Consider the following 19,156-nt stretch of genomic DNA (forward strand, 5'->3'; position numbering starts at 1 on the left):
TAAGCCACTTAGCCATGGAGGCAAGTGAATGCACAACAAGGGATCTCTAACCTTCAAATCGTTTGAGGAGAATACTCTATTATATGATTAAGAATCTCTTGCCAGAATATCAAAGAGAATTAAAAATTTGTTCCAAATCACATTCAAGGCAATCATATAAGTAAGAGAATCACATTGGATAGTAGACATGGATAAACTATCAAATCAAACAATGTGGTCAAGAGTATTATGTTAGAGAAAGACCGTATTACATTGTAATCCCAAACTGAATAGGTTCTCCACCTCTTCTGATTAGCTTGGGTAGCCATGACATACTGCTAGGTGTCATTCATGGTTTGTGGAAGCCCTAAAGGTGTATAATCACTAAAGGGAGAATTGAAAAGTAAATTTCAATTTACAATCGATTTGAAGAGTTCTAATCGTCCATTGCTTCGCTAAAAGAAATCAAATGGATCGTATACCGTGTAAGATAGAGATTGAAGAAACAATAGTGATGAGTAGGGATAATTAAATGGTTTAATTATTTATAGCTAGGATTAATTAATATGTTAATTAATCAAACGAATAAGTTCATTTTAGACCTTGGGTTAGTTTTGTGCCTCAAGGCCCAATGGACTTTGAATGTCTAATCCAATAACTCAAGTTGTATGACAACTTGAAAACATAAAGGGCATGAAAGCCCAATGAACCCATATGGCCGGCCATAGAAAGTGTGAGGGAGAATTGGTTTTAATTTCAATTATGCCATTCAATGTAAGTGGTTATAGAAAGGAAATTATAACCCATACCCCCATAAGGGTTTTCTAGAGAGAAAAGAGAAAAACACAAAAAACTATCTCTTCTCTTAGGAGGCCGGCCACTCTAGGAAGAATGGATTAGCATCCATCTCTTCCTAGGTCACTCATCTCTTCCTCAATACTTTCCTTAGTGTGGAAACTTAGAGATTCATTTTCTTGGGAACTTGGAGAATCCATTCCTTCATCCATATCCAAGAAGTCATGGAGCCAAGAAGCAAAGTTCGTCCATCCATATGCATAGAGTGAAGGAGCAAGGAGACTAAGGAAAGAATGCCCTCACATGGGTGAGTATCATTTGCTAAGCAAATAGGTGCTTCAAAGGTATAAAAGCTTCTCAACTATTTTCTTTAAGATTTGAGTTGAGTCTTGGTTCACCACAACTACTAAGCCTTGAATTTCATGGGTAAAGTTTTATTTTGAGTGCATACAAGCATGATTCCACCTTTAATTGTTAATTGCATGCATAGATGTTGCTCAAATGAACTTGTTTTCACAAATTTTTCCTTCAAGTCTGTGAGGTAATTTCATCTACTGGCCGTCAAACCGAGCACTTGTAATAGAACTAGAGGATTTTTCATCTTTAAATGCCCATGGAGAAGAATCCATTCCTGGATACCAAGAAGAAGATCTCGAGCAGGACGTGGACCAAGCAGTTGTAACCAAGATGGGGGACAATGAAGCGCTTGATACCTCTGACTACCTGGGGTTGTTAGCATGCTAACTAGATATGCTAGACTTGAACGATCAGGGAAATCTCATTCATGTGAGTTTAGAGATGGGGTATGAAGACCCATCATGCCCTTACAAAACTGGGTTACCCGACTCTTATTATTTTGACGTTTTAGACCACAGTGCTAACCATACTATTAGTGTTATGAGCCAGCCTTAGTTGGATAAGCTGAAAAGTCGGTCTCCGAGTGCCACTTCCAGGAGAAAGGCCTAACCAACCACATGTGGTTAGGTAGCTTTCTTCATCGAGCTCTTAATGTGGGGCATTTGGCTGGCCATCACCCTTTCTTTCATATATAAGGTTTTTTCCCATGTTGGTCTTGCCCCTACCAAATTAATTAGAACACTATCTGCTTTTTCTTTAGCATGTATATGCTTTAGATTAAGCATCATCAGACAAAACCCAGCTTCAGCCTGATCAAGTATTGTTACAAGTTAAGAATCAGTCTTGGTTAGGTCGAGTTTTATCACGTGCTCCGCCTTATGCTTGGTTTTTGTTGGCAACCTTTCCAACCATATGCCTTACAAGGAAATTGGTTCCTTATAAGTAGTAGCTGGGAAAGTTCGGCTAAGGTCAAAGCGACTGGTGCTTAGGTCGCTATGTGGTTCCGGATAAAGGTTGGGATGATCTTAAATAACTTCCTTTGTAATTTTTTCTTGTGTGTCATATATAACCTTGAGCTCAAATGAAGATGAGCTCCAATTATTGGTCATCCATTTCTTATACCCAGAAGACTTATATACTGCCGTTATCTTGATCAACCACCGCTTGAAAGTGGTCGGTCTTTTAAGAGGAAAATCATGATGAGGAAATAATCTTTTTACCCTTTATAGTTCATTGTAAATAGACTTCTGATTGTTCTTGTTGTTTGCAGAAGGGGAAACAGTCGAGATAGACGATGGAGCTGAAAGATTGCTCACCGAGCAATGGGCCAAAAATATACTCCTAGTGGTGTTGGAAACAACCTATCAATTGTGGCTCTGACAAGGATGAACCAAGTGCTCCGTCTCCTATCGGTCGAGGCCTTCCTATAAGGGTGCTACCACTGAGTCCTCTAATTATGGTAGAGAGAAGTTCTCCAGCAAACGTCCCTTGATTAACGACTCATCAACCTAACTCTTAAGAAACAGGCAGTCGGGTCTTCTAGCTCTATTCTCCTAGAGGGATCTAACCCGATTAATATGACGGTTGCATGTGACAGGAGCTTGGCTGCCTCATCAAAGGATATTGACACCTTCATGTTTATACAAGGGGTGCTCAAAAGCAATGGTTTGGTAACCTCTACTATGGCTAAAGACGGGGAAACGATCAAGCTAGTTTCTCCAACATTCGATCTTTATGTAAGAGTAAGTACTTTTCACATGTTTCTAGACTTTTTTCCCTCTTCAAGAATGAATGAATTCTTTTTTTTGGGACCAAGATTTTCCAGGGGCAGAGTAAGTTTGATCCGGTCATGGACTTACCAGCTTTGGGCAGAGGTGTATTAGACAGAGTAGCAGGGCCATCATCACTCTGTTCTAGGGCAATAGGCGGAGTCTTAACAACTCAACTAGATGACCATGCTTATTCTGCAAGACAGGTGATCTGATCTGGATATGGACATAATCAGATCCTTTAAGTCTTGGAGTTCCTCTAATCTAAGAATTGGTATACACTGCAAGTAATCACAACTCTTAAGAGGGTGAACTATCTACTACTAGATATCCTCTAGGATTCTCCTAGCTTAGAACAAGGATTCTATCCTAAAAATGTCTCTTTCATCACGATATAAATACACTCATTTAGGGTCCATCCATGGGAACACAATGCAAACACTTCATTCTCTTGCCCACTACTTGAATCTAAAATCATTCTCTAACTTTGAATCTAAACACTTCATTATTTTGCAAGTTGCTCGAGTTTTTGCTCAACCACCACTTACGGCGATGCACGAATTTGGTTCCAACAATTAGTTTTTTCATCAAGAGTAAACTCATATTCCTCCTAACCAAACCACTCTGCCCATTGACATGTCATAAAGCTCAATTAACAACAACAACTTTGTCACCTCCCAAGGTAATATCCACCAGAAGTACGAAGGTGTTGCCACCATATGAGAGATGTTGGAAGACGTCATGGAAATATGTTTATCTCTAAAAGACATCCGGTGAAGCCCACTGGCTAGAGAACCTACTAAACTTGACGACATGAAGGCATGTATCAAAGATCTCAAGAAATTGTTTCCCTTATGGCGGAAGTAATTGATCTAACCTCCGAAGAGTTATCTCAACGACCTATCCCAAAAAAAACACCTTAGGAAATCCATGAGGCTTCTAGGTCTCCACCATGTCCAATGCCCAATGGGAGAAGCATCTTCTAAGGTGAACTACATATACGATGAGCAAGAATATCTAGGGATCACCTGAAAAGAAAGAAAAGTAGCCTGCAAAAAGCCAAGAATGGTGGCCGCCATCAACAAACCACCATCGAGCGATTCCAATATTTTGATGTTCTATGACCGTGATTTGGAAAATGTCCACTCGCCTCGTGATGACACCCTCATCATCAAGGTTCAAATCTCTAACACCCTAGTGAACCTCGTCCTGGTCGATAACAACTAAAGAGTAAGCATCTTCTTTAAGGATGAAAAGATGGGGATTCTCGACAGCATCTGATGCGGGAATTAAACGCACACAAATTAAACCCTCTTTTTATCAATTGTAGTAAGTATGTAAGTAGGGATCATTCTTAACCGGGGATTAGGAGGGATTGCAAATCACTTGGAAACTGACTCAAAAACGTAAAATAAAGTTTAAAACACTAAACTAGACTCAAAGAATGCGAAACTAAACGCTTAAAACACTAAAACAAACCAAAAGACTCAAACATCACCTAAAACACTCAAAACTGCCTTAAAAACACTTTCTGGGCAGTTTTGAGCACTTTGGTGAATTTGGACGAATTTGTGTAACAAATTGAATCAAAACTCTTATAAACACAAACTAAGACACTTTCTAACTAAATTGGACAATAAAGTAAAGGGGGATTAAGGTTTTGACGAAATTAAATTAAATGGACAGATTGTAATTAAGGCAGAATGTAAATATGAATGTGATGATATTGAATGAATGGGAAGCTAGCTAAGGGGTTCATCTCCATACATGTTATACTTGCATATAAAACGATTTCCAATTACTTTTCAATAAACCATGAATTCTCAACGCCCCAGATTAACCGTGAATTGCACTAATTAACCCTCAGATTTTCCTAACGTTATTGAATTGGATGATTGCATACGACAACCCAAAACATTCCCCACAAGTTCCCTATATGAACTGCATAATAGAGATACAAGCAAGAATCATTAAGTTCTTTGAAAACCATAAGCATTGACGAAGCACTCGTTACTATGAACTGCATGAAACTTATGCCAAGAATTTACTTAACGCGATTGAGATCATCAACCTTTACTACTTGTGAATATAAGTTCATAACTATTAGGTGAAACTCACTTATATTCTAGCGTCATATTCATGCATGAAAATTAAGCGTGCACTCTCAATAAACATACATAAATAAGTTATCAATCAAACAGTTAAACAAATTGAATTCAAAACTTATGAAACGCAATTAGAAGTAATCAAATCAAAATGCAAGCATAAACATATATTTCGAATCCCCTCCTAGCCAAAGGGGGGTTTTAGTTCCTCATACGTACAAAACAAAGAGAATTGAAATTAAACATTGAAATCAAAGGAAAAGAAACACCTAAACATTCCAACAACTCATGGTTGAATTGTATGAACGTTTAGGCCCGCTTCTCTTCCTCTTTGTTGTAGCACAAGGTCTAAGGATTTGTGAGGAGTGATAGGCACGGCAATGGATTGTTTTTGTGGTGTTTGGATTAGTAGGGAAGCCATGGCAACAAGGGGTTTGTTGCTTGGTGAATTTCTGAATGTATGGAAGAATGAATGAGAATGAATAATGTCATGGTGGCTGCAATGATGAAGTGGACAACCTGGAAATGCAAGGAGAATGCATGTGCACGGTTTTGGGAGAAAATGGGAGTGCATGTGGGTGAATATGTGAATGATTATGGGTGCATGTGGAATGACAGCTAGGTTATGATGATGAATGCATGTGGATTAGGTTGGAAATGCAAGGGAATGTACTAAAATGATAGAATGGGGCTGCAAGGTTAAAGGGCTAGGGTTTAAGTGCATAGAATGGGCCTAAAATATGGTGGTTTGCATGGCAAGGGAAGGGGAGAAGGGATAAGCCACGGCAAGGTTATGTAATTGGGCTAGGGCCATTGTTTTGTGTCCTAAAGTGCCTCAATTTCGTCCAACACCTTGGCTCCAAACATAAGCTATCCATCCTTAGCCCAAAAATGCTCCAAAAGGCTCCAAAATGCACTTCTTTGCTCCTTAAGCCCTTAGAACCTGAAAACACACGAAAATAGCTTAAAGTACTAAAATTACTAAGTACTAGCAACATAAATGCAAGAAAACAAGTAAACTAAGGCGCATAAATATGCTCCTATCAGCATCAACAAAAAGAAGACAACCCTCCACACCTTCAACTGGGCACCTGTGTGATCTCTGGGAACAATAAAGATAGTGTTCTAAGAAGAACCTTATAGCTACCTAGTGACATTCCATAATTGGTTTAAGCCCGACTCCCTACGACGCATCCTCGGTCAAAATTGGCTACATAATATGAAGGTTATTCCATCCAACTACCACCAGTTACTCCACTACCTAGGATAGCGGAGTAAAAGAAATAAAAGGAGATCAATCGCCAGCACGTTGATGTGGTCTTGAAAGCATGAGCATGATCAGAAAAGAAGAACGGAGCTCCAGTACCCGTATGGACGAATCAGCATAGCAATCACAGTCAGAAGGTCAGCATACAAGTTATAAAGAATTTGATCTGGATCTTGACCACCAAGAGGATGGTACGCTGGAGTTTAAAGGCAGACAAGGACACCGTGTACATCAACCTTGACCCTAACAGATCAGATTGGAAAACCAAGATCAGTTCGAAGCTAGCCGGCCGAGAGAAAGTGTTATTCACCAACTTCTTGTAGGCTAACAAGACATATTTGCATGGTCGTCATAAGACATGCTCGAAATCAATCTTTCTGTGATCTACCATAGTCTTTCACTGGACCCAATTGCCAGACCAATTATCCAACGTAAGCATGATAAGCTCATATTTATATATATTTTATATCAAATTCACTTGTCTTTTCTTAGTTAGTTCCTTTTATTTTTGAGTTATTTAATTTGTTTTTGTGTTTTGTAGGATTTGTCAAGCAAAGAAAAGAAAAATAGCACAAGTGGGATTTTAAGTAACAAATTCGTCAAAACTGCCTGTGCACGTCAGCTGACTTTGGAAGCAAGTTGCGGACAGTTCAGAATGAATTAGAGAATGAGCCTTATATGGTTGGAAAGCTACGGATGTCTATTTTCTGGAGCATTTAGCCGATTACTAATATCATTTTTCTAGAAGAAGTTATGGTCATTTTAACACTGAAAGGTTCCCAAGAGGCTGAGCAGTTTGTAACTGACAAGAAAGCATTGAAAGTAATAAATCCAATAAATCTAGCAGCCAAAACTGATGCAATCAAGAACAAGCCAGCTGACACCTATTCAAATATCAGAGGAAATGGAATTAAAGATGAGGATTAAGAGGGAGTAATTGGCATAAAGGCTACCCAAGGAGTTACAATTGTTTTACCATTTCCTCTCATTTATTGTCATCAACTAATGGCTATTAGTGGGTGAGTTAAGGAGAAGAAAATGATGCAACAAGAATTGGTTTAAAAGTAGCGTTGGGGAAGGAAGGAAAGGGTGAAGCCTCAATCGATTTCTTTCGGTTCTATTTTCTCAAACTCATGTCTATCTTTTGTTTTTAACTTAAGGATTGTGTAACTAAATTTTTAGTAGTTAGGGGCTGTTTTGAAGCCCCAAATATGATTGCAAGTTTGTTATGACATTTCGTTTGAATTACTTTTATGAATGGATGAAAATTGATTCACTACTTGTCTCATTGATGAATTCTTTATGTGTTTTCTACGGATGCATACTTAGTAAGCATATCTAGGATTCTAATGCTATGAATATGTGTGTGTCTTCCCTTGTCGAATAAGAACCTACATATGTTCTAGAGTAGTACTTGTTAATTGCGATTAACATGTGAACCAATTTCTAGGATAACTAAGACAACGCCAGTACTTACGATGCCTTGTGATGACTCAAACTCTTTTTGTTCTTAATGATTTCTACTTGTTAAATCTATGAACATGCCATTCTAGATTGCATGTTAGGGACTAAGTTAAGTTGAAAACGCCATTCTCTTAACATACTACATAAGAAAGAGTAATAGGTTGAGTTCTAACATTGAGCCAACTTGAGCATCTTCATCCGGAAATAGAAGGAATTTGAATGAAACATAACATGTTTGTATGATTATTTGGTGGTGGATAGCAATTCCCCTAACTCGTTTTTCTTAATTTGTGAACTACTTAAAATCTGTTTTTGTCTTGTTTTTGTTCGATTTAATTTAAATAGCAAATCAACTCCAAAAATCCCAAAAATTTGTGTGAGTGTAGCTCTGTGTGTCTAGTGTTTGTATATAAAATTTCGTAGACTTTAGATAAGTGTAAGTTGGTCTAATAATTATTTTTTGGTGGCTGGTCAGTAGGGACAACAGCCCAGTTTTTGTGACATTTTAAGTACTTAGATAAAACAATCTTCTGCGGGAAAGACCTTTATTTTCATATGCTACAATTGACAAATCTTATTGTTAATAAGGAAAATTAATAGGACATTTGTGTGCTACTTTGTGGTGTGCTTTTAATCCTATCAAAACAAAACCACATAATAGAATAAAGTAAACATCATAGAGGTGGAGATTGATAAGCTCAAAGATGCCCAGTTTATCGTTGAAGTTTACCACCAAGACTGGGTAGGAAATACAGTGCTAATGCAAAAAAAAAGAATGGAAAGTGTACAATATGTGTGGATTTCACGGAGTGTAGAGTATGTGTGGATTTAACGGACTTGAACAAAGCTTGCTCGAATAATCCGTGTCTACTCCCACGGGTCGACCTCTTGTAAATTCAACCGCAGGACACGACCTCCTAAGCTTCATGGATGCTTACTCAGGATACAACCAGATAAAGAATCTGTATCCATTGTCATTAATCAAGGTACATACTGTTATAAAGTTATGCCTTTTGGACTTAAAAACGCTGGGGCAACATACCAACGACCCGTCAATCGAATCTTTAAGGATAAGATCGAAGACACGATGGAAATCTATGTGGACGACATGGTTGTCAAAGGTAAAGAGAAAAAAAAAACCACATGACACACGAGCAAAAGTTGTTTGACTTGCTTCGGAAGTACAACATGAAGCTAAATCCAAAAAAGTGTACATTCGGAATAACATCGGGCAAATTCTTGGGATACATGGTTACAAAGCGTGGAATTGAGGTTAAACCATACCGGATCAAGGCCATCATAAAAATGAAGCCATCCAGAACCATGAAGGAATTACAAAGCCAACAGGGCGAGTGACAGCCTTCAACAGATTCCTTTCACGATCCACCGACAAGAGCAAATCATTCTTTATTGCAACAAAGAAGAGCAAGGGTCTACTCTGGACTGATGAATGCGAAAAGCCTTCACGAAACTCAAAGAATACCTCTAAATCCCCGCAATGAATGGGAGCATTGATATAAATCTTAATTGACGAATTCACCCTTCCCTACAACACCTTAAACACAAATTCATCACAAGAATAATTTGCATTGTGGGTGCAGCTCATATCATATAAGAGGAATTGATTGATTTGATCTTATTAAAGTTTGTGCCTTTAGACCATCTCCAACCTATAAGATAAAGCTTAAAATATAAGCTTTAAATCCCCCCAAACCATCTCCAACCATTGGGTTAGGGAGAAAATATATCTTTGGGCTAGATTCCCTCCAGAAGTTAAGCATGGCTTAAATTATTCTGGATCCACCAAATTATCATATTTCAATTTTTTATTTTTATTTTTTACTTAGAATCCAAATATCGTGATCACTTGAGATCAACTCTAACGGTAGAAAAAAAAATTGACGATCCAAAGTTAAATCTAACGTTTAACATAATTTAAAGAAATTATTCGAATCAAATTTCACTTAAAACTATATAAATACCTATGTATTTGTATAAGTTTTATTTATTGAAATTTAAATATTTTTAGTTTAAAATGTTCGTAAAAATAAATTAGGATAATCTAAATAAATTTTATTTTCAAAAAAGTTAACGAAAAAATAATTAAGCTAAAATCATTATTTAATAATCTAAGGCTAAAATTTTAAGCATAATCATTAAAGGAAAAAAAAACAATTTATGAGTTATGTCTTAAAAAATTTCTAGGTTATGTGTCACGCCCCGATCCCGACATACGTCCAGGATCGATATGTGACGTCACCAAGTATCTGTAAATCCAACAGACCCTGCCTCCAGGATATGTACAAAGCATAATTCAAGATTTGAATTGCATAGTAATTTTCGTATACTTTATGGCTGCATCTAACTTCCTCGTTAGACTGCCTACGTACTCTCAATAGGGATCAAGCCATTCGTAGTTCACCCTTCATTACACTCAAACAATCATCACATAAATCACTATGTCTCAACATAATACCACATAATAGGCATGCAACATCATGAGGAACATTCAACGAAGCGCGACATAAATCTCTAGCCATATTGGTCAACGAGTCTAATCATAATGACAACAATCATAACCAACATCATTTCACAATCATATCAATCAATAACACATACCATACACCGAAATGCAAGGCTAGAGCGACACAGTTCAACCGAAGCCTACATCTCTGAAGTTGTCTCAAATGAATCAATCTAAGGAACCAATGAGTCAAATGATGCGATTTTAGATCACTCAACAAAATCCATCAACATCGGGTTCTGAACCACTCAATGAAACCAAGACACCAAAGGGGATTCCAGACCACTCAATGGAATCTAAACCAGGATATGATTCCAAACCATTCAACAGAATCACAGAAAATAAGGGATTTCGGACCTTTCAACGAAATCCGAGTGGATACGATTCCGGACCACTCAACAGAATCGCAAAGTACAATGCATATCGAACCACTTAATGAAATCCAAGCTGGATACGATTATGGACCACTCAATGGAATCACAAATCACAAGGGATTTCAGACCTCTCAACGAAATCCAAACGGAGCAGGGACCCGGACCACTCAACAAAACCCTAGCAGAAACCCAGTTCCAGATCACTCAACGGAACTGAGCAGAAATCCAAGGAATATAGAAACACTCGAAGAACAAGACATGAAACAAATACTCAAAATATAAAAGCTCAACGAAACAAGAAATGGAACAAAGCACAAGGTACAGAATTAGAACGGCTCAGCGAAACGAGAAATGAAATAATGATATGATATGTGAAACAAGTCTCGAAGGAACAAATCCCATGATAATGGGTTAACGGTCCACTACTAGCCCTCATATTTCATCACATCATGCTAATCATGCAAATCAAATCTCATTTAAAATATGCATGTCAAATTACTTTCCATCGAACAATTCATCAAGCACTTCAAATCACATTTCACAGATATCATCAATACACAAATCAAACCACGACTAATAAACATAGATCAATGTCAAATCACATCTCAATAGATTCACATTATATAATCAAGTGATATCCAAACAAAATATGATCGACTATCGAAATGTACCAAGTACAACTAATCCTCATCACGCATAGAATGTGTATAGTCCCCCATCGCGGATATACCAAGAAGAACCATTGGCATAATCTCATCATGCAAGCAGTGATCACCCATCACGGATATACCAAGCATGATCACCCCTAACAGTCCCATTTCGCGGATATACCAAGCAAGACTATATCATATAGCTCTAGGTAGTGATCACCCATCGCGGATATACCAAGCATGATCACCCCTAAAATACGTATGGTCCTCCATCGCGGATATACCAAACAGGACCATCCATGTACCACTACTACATGGTGCAATAAATTCAACACACAACCTACCCATACCTCAACCCCTATAAGTTACAACGTAGTCACCTACACCATCAACTCCTCATGGCCACCAACTAATATGTCACACAAGCATATAAGTTCTACAAAATATATACATGTATCATACTTATTAGTCACATTATTACGAAGATAAATAAACACACACACACACACACACACACACACACACACACACACATATATATATATCACAATGTGACGTCTCATACACGTAAATGGATGTATATATTATCGGGGATAACTCACTAACCAATATAGGCCCACTAAGCCTTACATAGTCCCTAGTAATACTAATTTTAATATTTAAGATCAATTCGTAGCTTACTGACCAAAAATCGAGTATTTGTCAACGGTGGGGTCCACAACCCTATACATGTCAATCTGGAACATCCGCTCATGAATTTCTGATCCATAACTTCCCAAGGGTCTCATTTATCTTCTTGAACAATATTCTAAAATTTCGGAATGATCCAACGGTTAGATCTCGGCCAATTGCTAGAATTAGGTTGTTATCTATGTTTGATTTTATAAGATTATAAATTCAATTCGAAAAGATCCGTATGTTGGATTCCCAATTTGTAAGTTCCTAATACCCTTAAATATTACGTAATATCATGTATTAAATTTTAGTTTCGATCCAATGGTCGGATCGTCAATTCATGTAATAACCAAGTGGTTGCCAACTAGGCGGTCAACTACAAAACTATATTAAAACATCGGGATTTCACCAAACGGATGTCAAATATGGACTCGGGGCATCAAATTTGGCCTAGGATGGGCAGGTCGGGTCTCGCCCCACGCGCCGCTGCATGCGGCGGTCGGCCGCCTCGACTCGCCGGAAAATTCAACTATTTCAAAAAATTACCAAATTTCATAAAAATGTATAGCCAACCAAGGGGAGCAATTTTCATACCTAGGACAAAGTCCAATTCGGCTAGGAAACCTTCTGAAGTCCCTCGATCCGCCGGAAACCTTAAAAATGGTGGCCTTTAATTCGTCACCTCCGGTGCTCCGCCGCCCCTACAATTGTTTGGGTTTTGTTCCTGAGGTTGAGGGGATCCTTTTGGTGGTGGTGGTTGACAGAGTTACATTCGGATTTAATGAATAGCCGTCGTAGACGCACCCACCGTTGGTTTTTCACCAAAACTACAACCAAATTCTTTCTAATTTTGGGTGAAAATGGAAGATGGATGGCTAGGAAGTTGTTTCCAGGTGATGATTTGCCGTGATTTGCCGTGAAACTCCGTGAATGGTGCCACCACCGGGTTGGGTTGAGCCAGAAACTGGTTGAGGGCAGGTCTGGTTCGTTGGGTCTCTCCCTCTCCTTTCCCCTCCCTATTCTCTTTTCCCATTGGTCCTCTCCTTCTCTCCCCTTCCCTCCTTAGCCTATATGTTCCCCCCATCTCTCCTTTTCTCTCCTTTCCTTTTCATCTCAGCCGTCCGTCTTTCTTATTTCTCTTATTTTCCTTTCATCCTCTGAAGCCTTCTAGATTATGGTCAAATGACCATTTTGCCCATATCTTGGTACATTTATATGTCATTGGTTATAACTCCAATTTACGTTTTGTTTGCGCCATGCATTCCTATCGACATATACTATCCAGATATGCAAAGAAATCTGAAAAATTATGAAAATATCAAGTACGTCCACAAAGAATCTCGTTTAACACAATAGGGACAATTTTGTCCTTTTACTTATCGAATAAAAATTTTATACGCCGTAAACATAAACACGTCGAAACTGCGAATATGAATACTACATATGAGATACGTAATTTTAAATAGTGAAATCCGAGAATGAGATTTCACATTATGGCTTAGGGCACCTTTCTTTATCAATTTTGTTTGTTTTGAGTTATGCAATCTAGCTTGTTGCTTGCCTCACTGTAGGCTTTCGTGTATCTTATTGGCATCTTTGACCTAAAATGCAATTCCTAGTTTACCCAAAAAAAAAAAAAAAAAAGAAAGAAGAAGTTATGCAAATATCTCCCCATTTCAAATAAATATCCTCCCAACTGGTACCACTCTATTTGTAGGTGTGGGAAAAAACAGAAAAACCTATCCCACGTGGACAAATCTGGTATCTACTATGCAAGAGACTAGGAGGATGTTAGGGAAAAAGAAGAAATTTCACCATCTCTGACTTCACTGAATTTAACACGATAAATAGATTTGATCTGTCTCCTTATGGAGAGTCTGGAGTGGAGTGGATAAAATCATAAAAAAAAAATCATACACAACACAAAGAGAGCTGAAAGAAACACACAGAGACTCAGAGAGAGAAGGGTGGATGGTTGGATTCACGAGCTGTAGGATCCTAACGCCCTTTGCAACGCCAAAAACACCCAGATATTAAAAAATATAAAGATTAAAGCTTTTGATTTTTTTGACAAAGATCTGATAAACCCCCATTTCTGAGGTGGGTGGGAGCTTCACGGGGACGAACGCATCTCAGTCTTTTTCTCCACCCACCACCTTTTCCCATCAATCCAGTGGTCCAGGCGCTGCCACCGCACCTCCACCACCGCTCCTTCGGTTGGTTTGATCACTGCTTTGCCTTTCCCATTCCTTTCTCTCTCTCTCTAACATTAGAGAGAGAATCAGAGAAAGCTCAGCGTGTGGAAGGAATTGGGTTTTTTCAGAGGGTGTTGGTGTATATAGAGGGAGGGCGAGAGGAGAGATATGAATCGGTCTGTGCTCACAGTTGGGCCAGCCATGGACATGCCGATCATGCACGACAGCGATCGGTACGAGCTGGTTCGGGATATTGGGTCGGGAAATTTCGGGGTTGCACGGCTTATGAGGGACAAGCAGACTGGTGAGCTTGTTGCTGTGAAATACATAGAGAGAGGTGAGAAGGTTAGTCTCTCGATTTTACTCTTCCTTTCATATATATATATATCATTTTTGAAATGGGGTTTGAGGCATGAATCATTTGTTGAAATTTGGGAGTTGATTGCTTTTTTGGATTTTTTTTTTCTATAAATTATTTTGTTTTGTAGGTGAAGGTTGATGGGTTTTCAAGTTTATTGTTGCTTTGTTGGTTTAGTTTCCTTTTGTGATTGTTTGCAGGTGTTAGAAAATGTATTATGTTTTTGGATTTCAGGATTATGGAGTTTATGTGTATTTCAAATGGGAGTTTGTGGAAGTTGATTATCTGTCCTTTCCTACTGAAGTGTCTTAAACTAAGTTGGTTTTAGTTGGATTCAAATACAAGTGCTCATGATTGTGTTTGGTTTTAGTTGGTTTCTTTAGGTTTTCAAGTTCAGCTTTTTACCAAACATTTAACAGACGGCGCGTGTTAAATTTACCAAACACAATCCTGAGCACTTGAATCTAAACCAACTATTGTTATGGAGATTGTCTGCTGAGTGGGAGGTCTTAGCTTTTGGGGACATGATAAATTGAAATTTGGCTTTTGGGGACAAGATAATTGAAATTTTTCCAATTGTTTGTTTTCTTCCATTTTCCCAGTTAGTTGGTTTGTAATCTCTCTTTGGAAGGAATAGAACTCCCCAGTGTGGTGTGGTGTGGTGTGATTAGATAACTTGAGAATTGTTAGATGTTTAAAGAATCAACAAAATTAGCATTTTTAGTGAATCAGAAGGAGAAAGACTATGACTTGATGCGTTTTAACAATCGTATGCTGACATTCTTTTCTAAACCACTTAATGAACAATTTTATTTTATCTTCTTCTTATCCATAGTGTGCTTGAATCTTGAATTTGATCTTATAAATAGTGATATAGGCAGCAAATGTTACTTGATTAAAATCGTTTGATCAAAAACAAAAAATCTTTTTATTTATGCAAAGATAAGATTTTACTTTTGTGTTATCGTTGGTATTGGTTGTTGTAGGGCTTGGTAATTCCAATTAATATTCTCTTTTCATTGTTGGTTTACCCTACTTCTATACTTTTGACTAACAGATAGATGAAAATGTACAAAGAGAAATTATAAACCACAGGTCATTGAGGCATCCAAACATTGTCCGGTTCAAAGAGGTCTGTTAAATATTAACATTTAAACACAAATTAATTTCACCACGGAACTCAGTTTTGTTACTATGTGGTTGTAGGTAATATTAACACCCACTCATCTGGCTATTGTGATGGAATATGCATCTGGGGGAGAGCTCTTTGAGCGTATATGCAACGCTGGGCGTTTCAGTGAGGATGAGGTTCTTATCCACCACATTGATTTAGTTTCTGATAACGAGTCCTACCTATTTCTAATGTTCTTGTGTTGCAGGCGCGTTTCTTCTTCCAGCAACTTATATCAGGAGTCAGTTACTGTCATGCAATGGTATGGGAATATGTTGTCCATGTTTATTTTATTTTTTTTATACCTTCTACTAGATTTCTGAATTGGATACATTTTTTTTGTATTTCTTTATGAAGCAAGTGTGCCACCGGGACTTGAAGTTGGAGAACACATTGTTAGATGGAAGTCCAGCTCCTCGTTTAAAAATATGTGACTTTGGCTACTCAAAGGTACTACACACACACACACTCTCTCTGTGTCTTTGCATGCACAGCGACCGCAGGAGTCCGGTGCTAAATTATGAAATATATCTGGTGATTAAACTCAATGGAAATGTGTTTGGAAAATGCATGTTCTGTGTTTTTCTTTATCTGGTAGATACCACACAGGAATTAGTCTGCCTCTTTACTCTTGGATGAATATTTTTTATCATATCCATCTAATTAGCCTTGGTCTCTGTTTTCGAGTCCTCGGTGCTGCATTCACAACCAAAATCGACTGTGGGCACCCCTGCATATATTGCACCTGAGGTGTTACTCAAGAAAGAATATGATGGAAAGGTAATAGTACTTATTTGTATTTATTGGCTTTATTTGTTCCACTTTAATTTATCTGTGCCAATTCTTTGCAAAGTCATTGCACTGCGTTACTTATTTGTATTTGCATATGTTAAACTTAGCTGAAGACATTCTGGAAAAGAACTTAGCTTACAATTTGATTACTGGTTTGTCTAACCTTATATATTCCCATCCTATAATTTTTTTTTTTTTTGAAACAAACGATATATCTACACTAAGGGGGATGGGGGTGGGCTTAGCCTCAGAATGGGCTAGCAATAATGTGGTTCAAATTCGCCTTGGGCAAGAATCGAACCTAAGGCCTCTCACTTACAAGTGTGGAGGAATACCACTAGACCATAGTACTAAGTGGCACTCCCATCCTATAGTTTGATGCTGGCAATTTGATTATTCACACTCCCACGAAGTTTCAGTGTTGGAATTCAATCCTGCATAACTGATCCTGTATTTTGCAATGATAATTTGTCGGTGCCATAAATACTGTGCATTTCTGCACAATCATGCTAATAGTCTCCATTTTGATCTACCCTTCCAGATTGCAGATGTATGGTCTTGTGGGGTGACCTTATATGTCATGTTGGTGGGTGCATATCCATTTGAAGATCCTGGGGAGCCTAAAAACTTCCGCAAGACAATACACGTAACTTTTTTAACCTTATTTGCTACTGAAACTTGGTGGCTATGAAGCTTAACTCAAGTCTAAGGTTTTTCCTCTTGTGCAGCGGATAACGAATGTCCAGTACTCTATTCCTGACTATGTTCATATATCTCCAGAGTGCCGCCATCTAATATCAAGGATTTTCGTAGCTGAGCCCGAGAAGGTGCGTGAGATTCTTTGTATTATACTTTAATCCATAAATGCATTGCCGAATAAGTGGCATTTGCGTATAAAACTATATTTCTCTAAGCTTCACTAGCTAGTTTTGATTCCATTAGCTTGCTTCCCCATATCTGATTAGGGGTTAAGGAACAGAAATAACATTGTTCTGATTCGATTCTCATTGATTATTATTGTATGCAACAGAGGATAACCATCCCTGAGATCAGGAACCACGAATGGTTTCTAAAGAACCTTCCAGGAGATCTCATGGTTGAAAACACCATGAACAACCAGTTTGAAGAGCCGGATCAACCCATGCAAAGCCTTGATGAGATTATGCAGATAATTGCCGAGGCTACAATACCTGCGGCCGGGGCCAACAGTCTCAACCAGTATCTTGCTGGCAGCCTGGACATAGATAACATGGAGGAGGATCTTGAGTCTGATCCCGACATTGACATTGACAGCAGCGGAGAGATAGTCTATGCAATTTAATTGGTACAATGTCTTGCAGCAACGGAGGGTTCGCCCTCCGCCTGTGTTTCTGTCTCTCCTTTTTTAGGGGCATGCTTCGTTTCATCCGTTCGAACCTAGCTCCACATGTTCAATGGCTGGACAGAGATAATGTATAACAGAAGAACAATACTATTTCATTGACTGTTGAACTTCTCTTACAAGCTACTATTTGTAGGATATTTCCAACTCTAGTAATCAGCTATCGTACACTTGGCACCGTAAGATGATGCCAACTGGCAGTATCCTAACAATACCTCCCTTGAAACAAAACTTGTAAACAACAGAATGAACACAACAACAGTAATCACAGCAGCTATTACAACAACGCAAAACAAGACAAATCACAAATGAGCAACTTCAGGAAACTTGAGCTTTAAGTCTCGGTATGATTTCAGGCAGCATCCTCCTTAGAATGATTTTTCCGTTGAACTGGTACTTTAGTAGCAGCTGCATTACCCTTCTTGATCAACCTTCTTTCCAGAATAGCCACTAGAACATCTTGTAGGATACCAGAATCTGTTATCATAGGCAGTGGTGCACTAGTCTGTACATTAGTGCCCAAATGCTTCTTCAGACAAGAAACATGAAACACTGGATGTAAATTGGAAAAAGGGGAGTTAGTGAAAAGGATGTGAAGCCAGAGACATGTTGGTAAGGTACCAACCTTAAATAGACCCAGTCACCAACATCAAATACCCTCTCAGCCCTATGTTTATCAGCTTCTACTTTCATTCTACAATGAGCAGCTGCAAGATTACTTTTGAGTAATCCCCTAAAAGCTTTCACAGATGTAGGAATTTAGAGATGGAATCCAATTTAGTAGGATTAGTAGAAACTCCATCCTTGGTCACTATATGACCCAAATATTCAACGCGAGATTTACCAAAAGCACACTTGGATTGCTTTACAGACAATGTATGCTCTTCCAGAGTGTCAAAAACTATCCTTAAGTGTTGCAGATGCAAGGATCAAGAAACACTATAGATCAAGATATCATCAAAGCAAACAAGGATAAATTTTCTGAGATGTGTACAAATATTTCATTCATTAAACACTGAAAAGTGACATGGGCATTTGTCAACCCAAATAGCTTTACCAGAAATTCATAATGGCCATCATGTGTTTGAAATGCAGTCTTTTCGACATCATCACATTCTAAGTATGTGATATCATGCCCTTAGATCTAATTTTGAAAAGTATTGTGCACCAAACAATTCATCAATAAGATGGATAGGAAACTTATCCTTGATAATGATATCATTGAGCCCTCTATAGTCCATGCACTTTCTCCAAGTACCCTCATTTTTTATGGCCGAAATCAAAATTCCACAATATAGGA

General features: G+C 38.2%; 1 protein-coding gene across 1 annotated transcript; it reads left to right on the forward strand.

Annotated features, from left to right (window-relative positions):
• Positions 1-13,830: 13,830 nt before the first annotated feature.
• LOC103968007 (serine/threonine-protein kinase SRK2E) lies at positions 13,831-17,970 on the forward strand. Its single transcript, XM_048568556.1, has 9 exons — positions 13,831-14,499; positions 15,570-15,644; positions 15,719-15,820; positions 15,892-15,945; positions 16,041-16,133; positions 16,371-16,463; positions 17,017-17,121; positions 17,204-17,302; positions 17,506-17,970. The coding sequence occupies exons 1-9, from the start codon at positions 14,323-14,325 to the stop codon at positions 17,794-17,796; spliced, it is 1,089 nt and encodes a 362-aa protein (XP_048424513.1). The 5' UTR covers positions 13,831-14,322; the 3' UTR covers positions 17,797-17,970.
• The last annotated feature ends 1,186 nt before the right edge of the window (positions 17,971-19,156 follow it).

The sequence above is a fragment of a genome, unplaced genomic scaffold (genome assembly GCF_019419815.1).
Source record: "Pyrus x bretschneideri cultivar Hongxiangsu unplaced genomic scaffold, Pyrus_bretschneideri_v1 Contig10, whole genome shotgun sequence".
Taxonomy (NCBI): Eukaryota; Viridiplantae; Streptophyta; class Magnoliopsida; order Rosales; family Rosaceae; genus Pyrus; species Pyrus x bretschneideri.

Bases quoted from the DNA above. Each gene is read 5' to 3' on its own strand.
- LOC103968007 (XM_048568556.1), top strand. From the start codon at position 14,323: ATGAATCGGTCTGTGCTCACAGTTGGGCCAGCCATGGACATGCCGATC. The intron at 15,821-15,891 runs GTTCTTATCCAC...CTTGTGTTGCAG, and splicing joins GGCGTTTCAGTGAGGATGAG to GCGCGTTTCTTCTTCCAGCA. The intron at 16,134-16,370 runs GTACTACACACA...TCTGTTTTCGAG, and splicing joins GTGACTTTGGCTACTCAAAG to TCCTCGGTGCTGCATTCACA.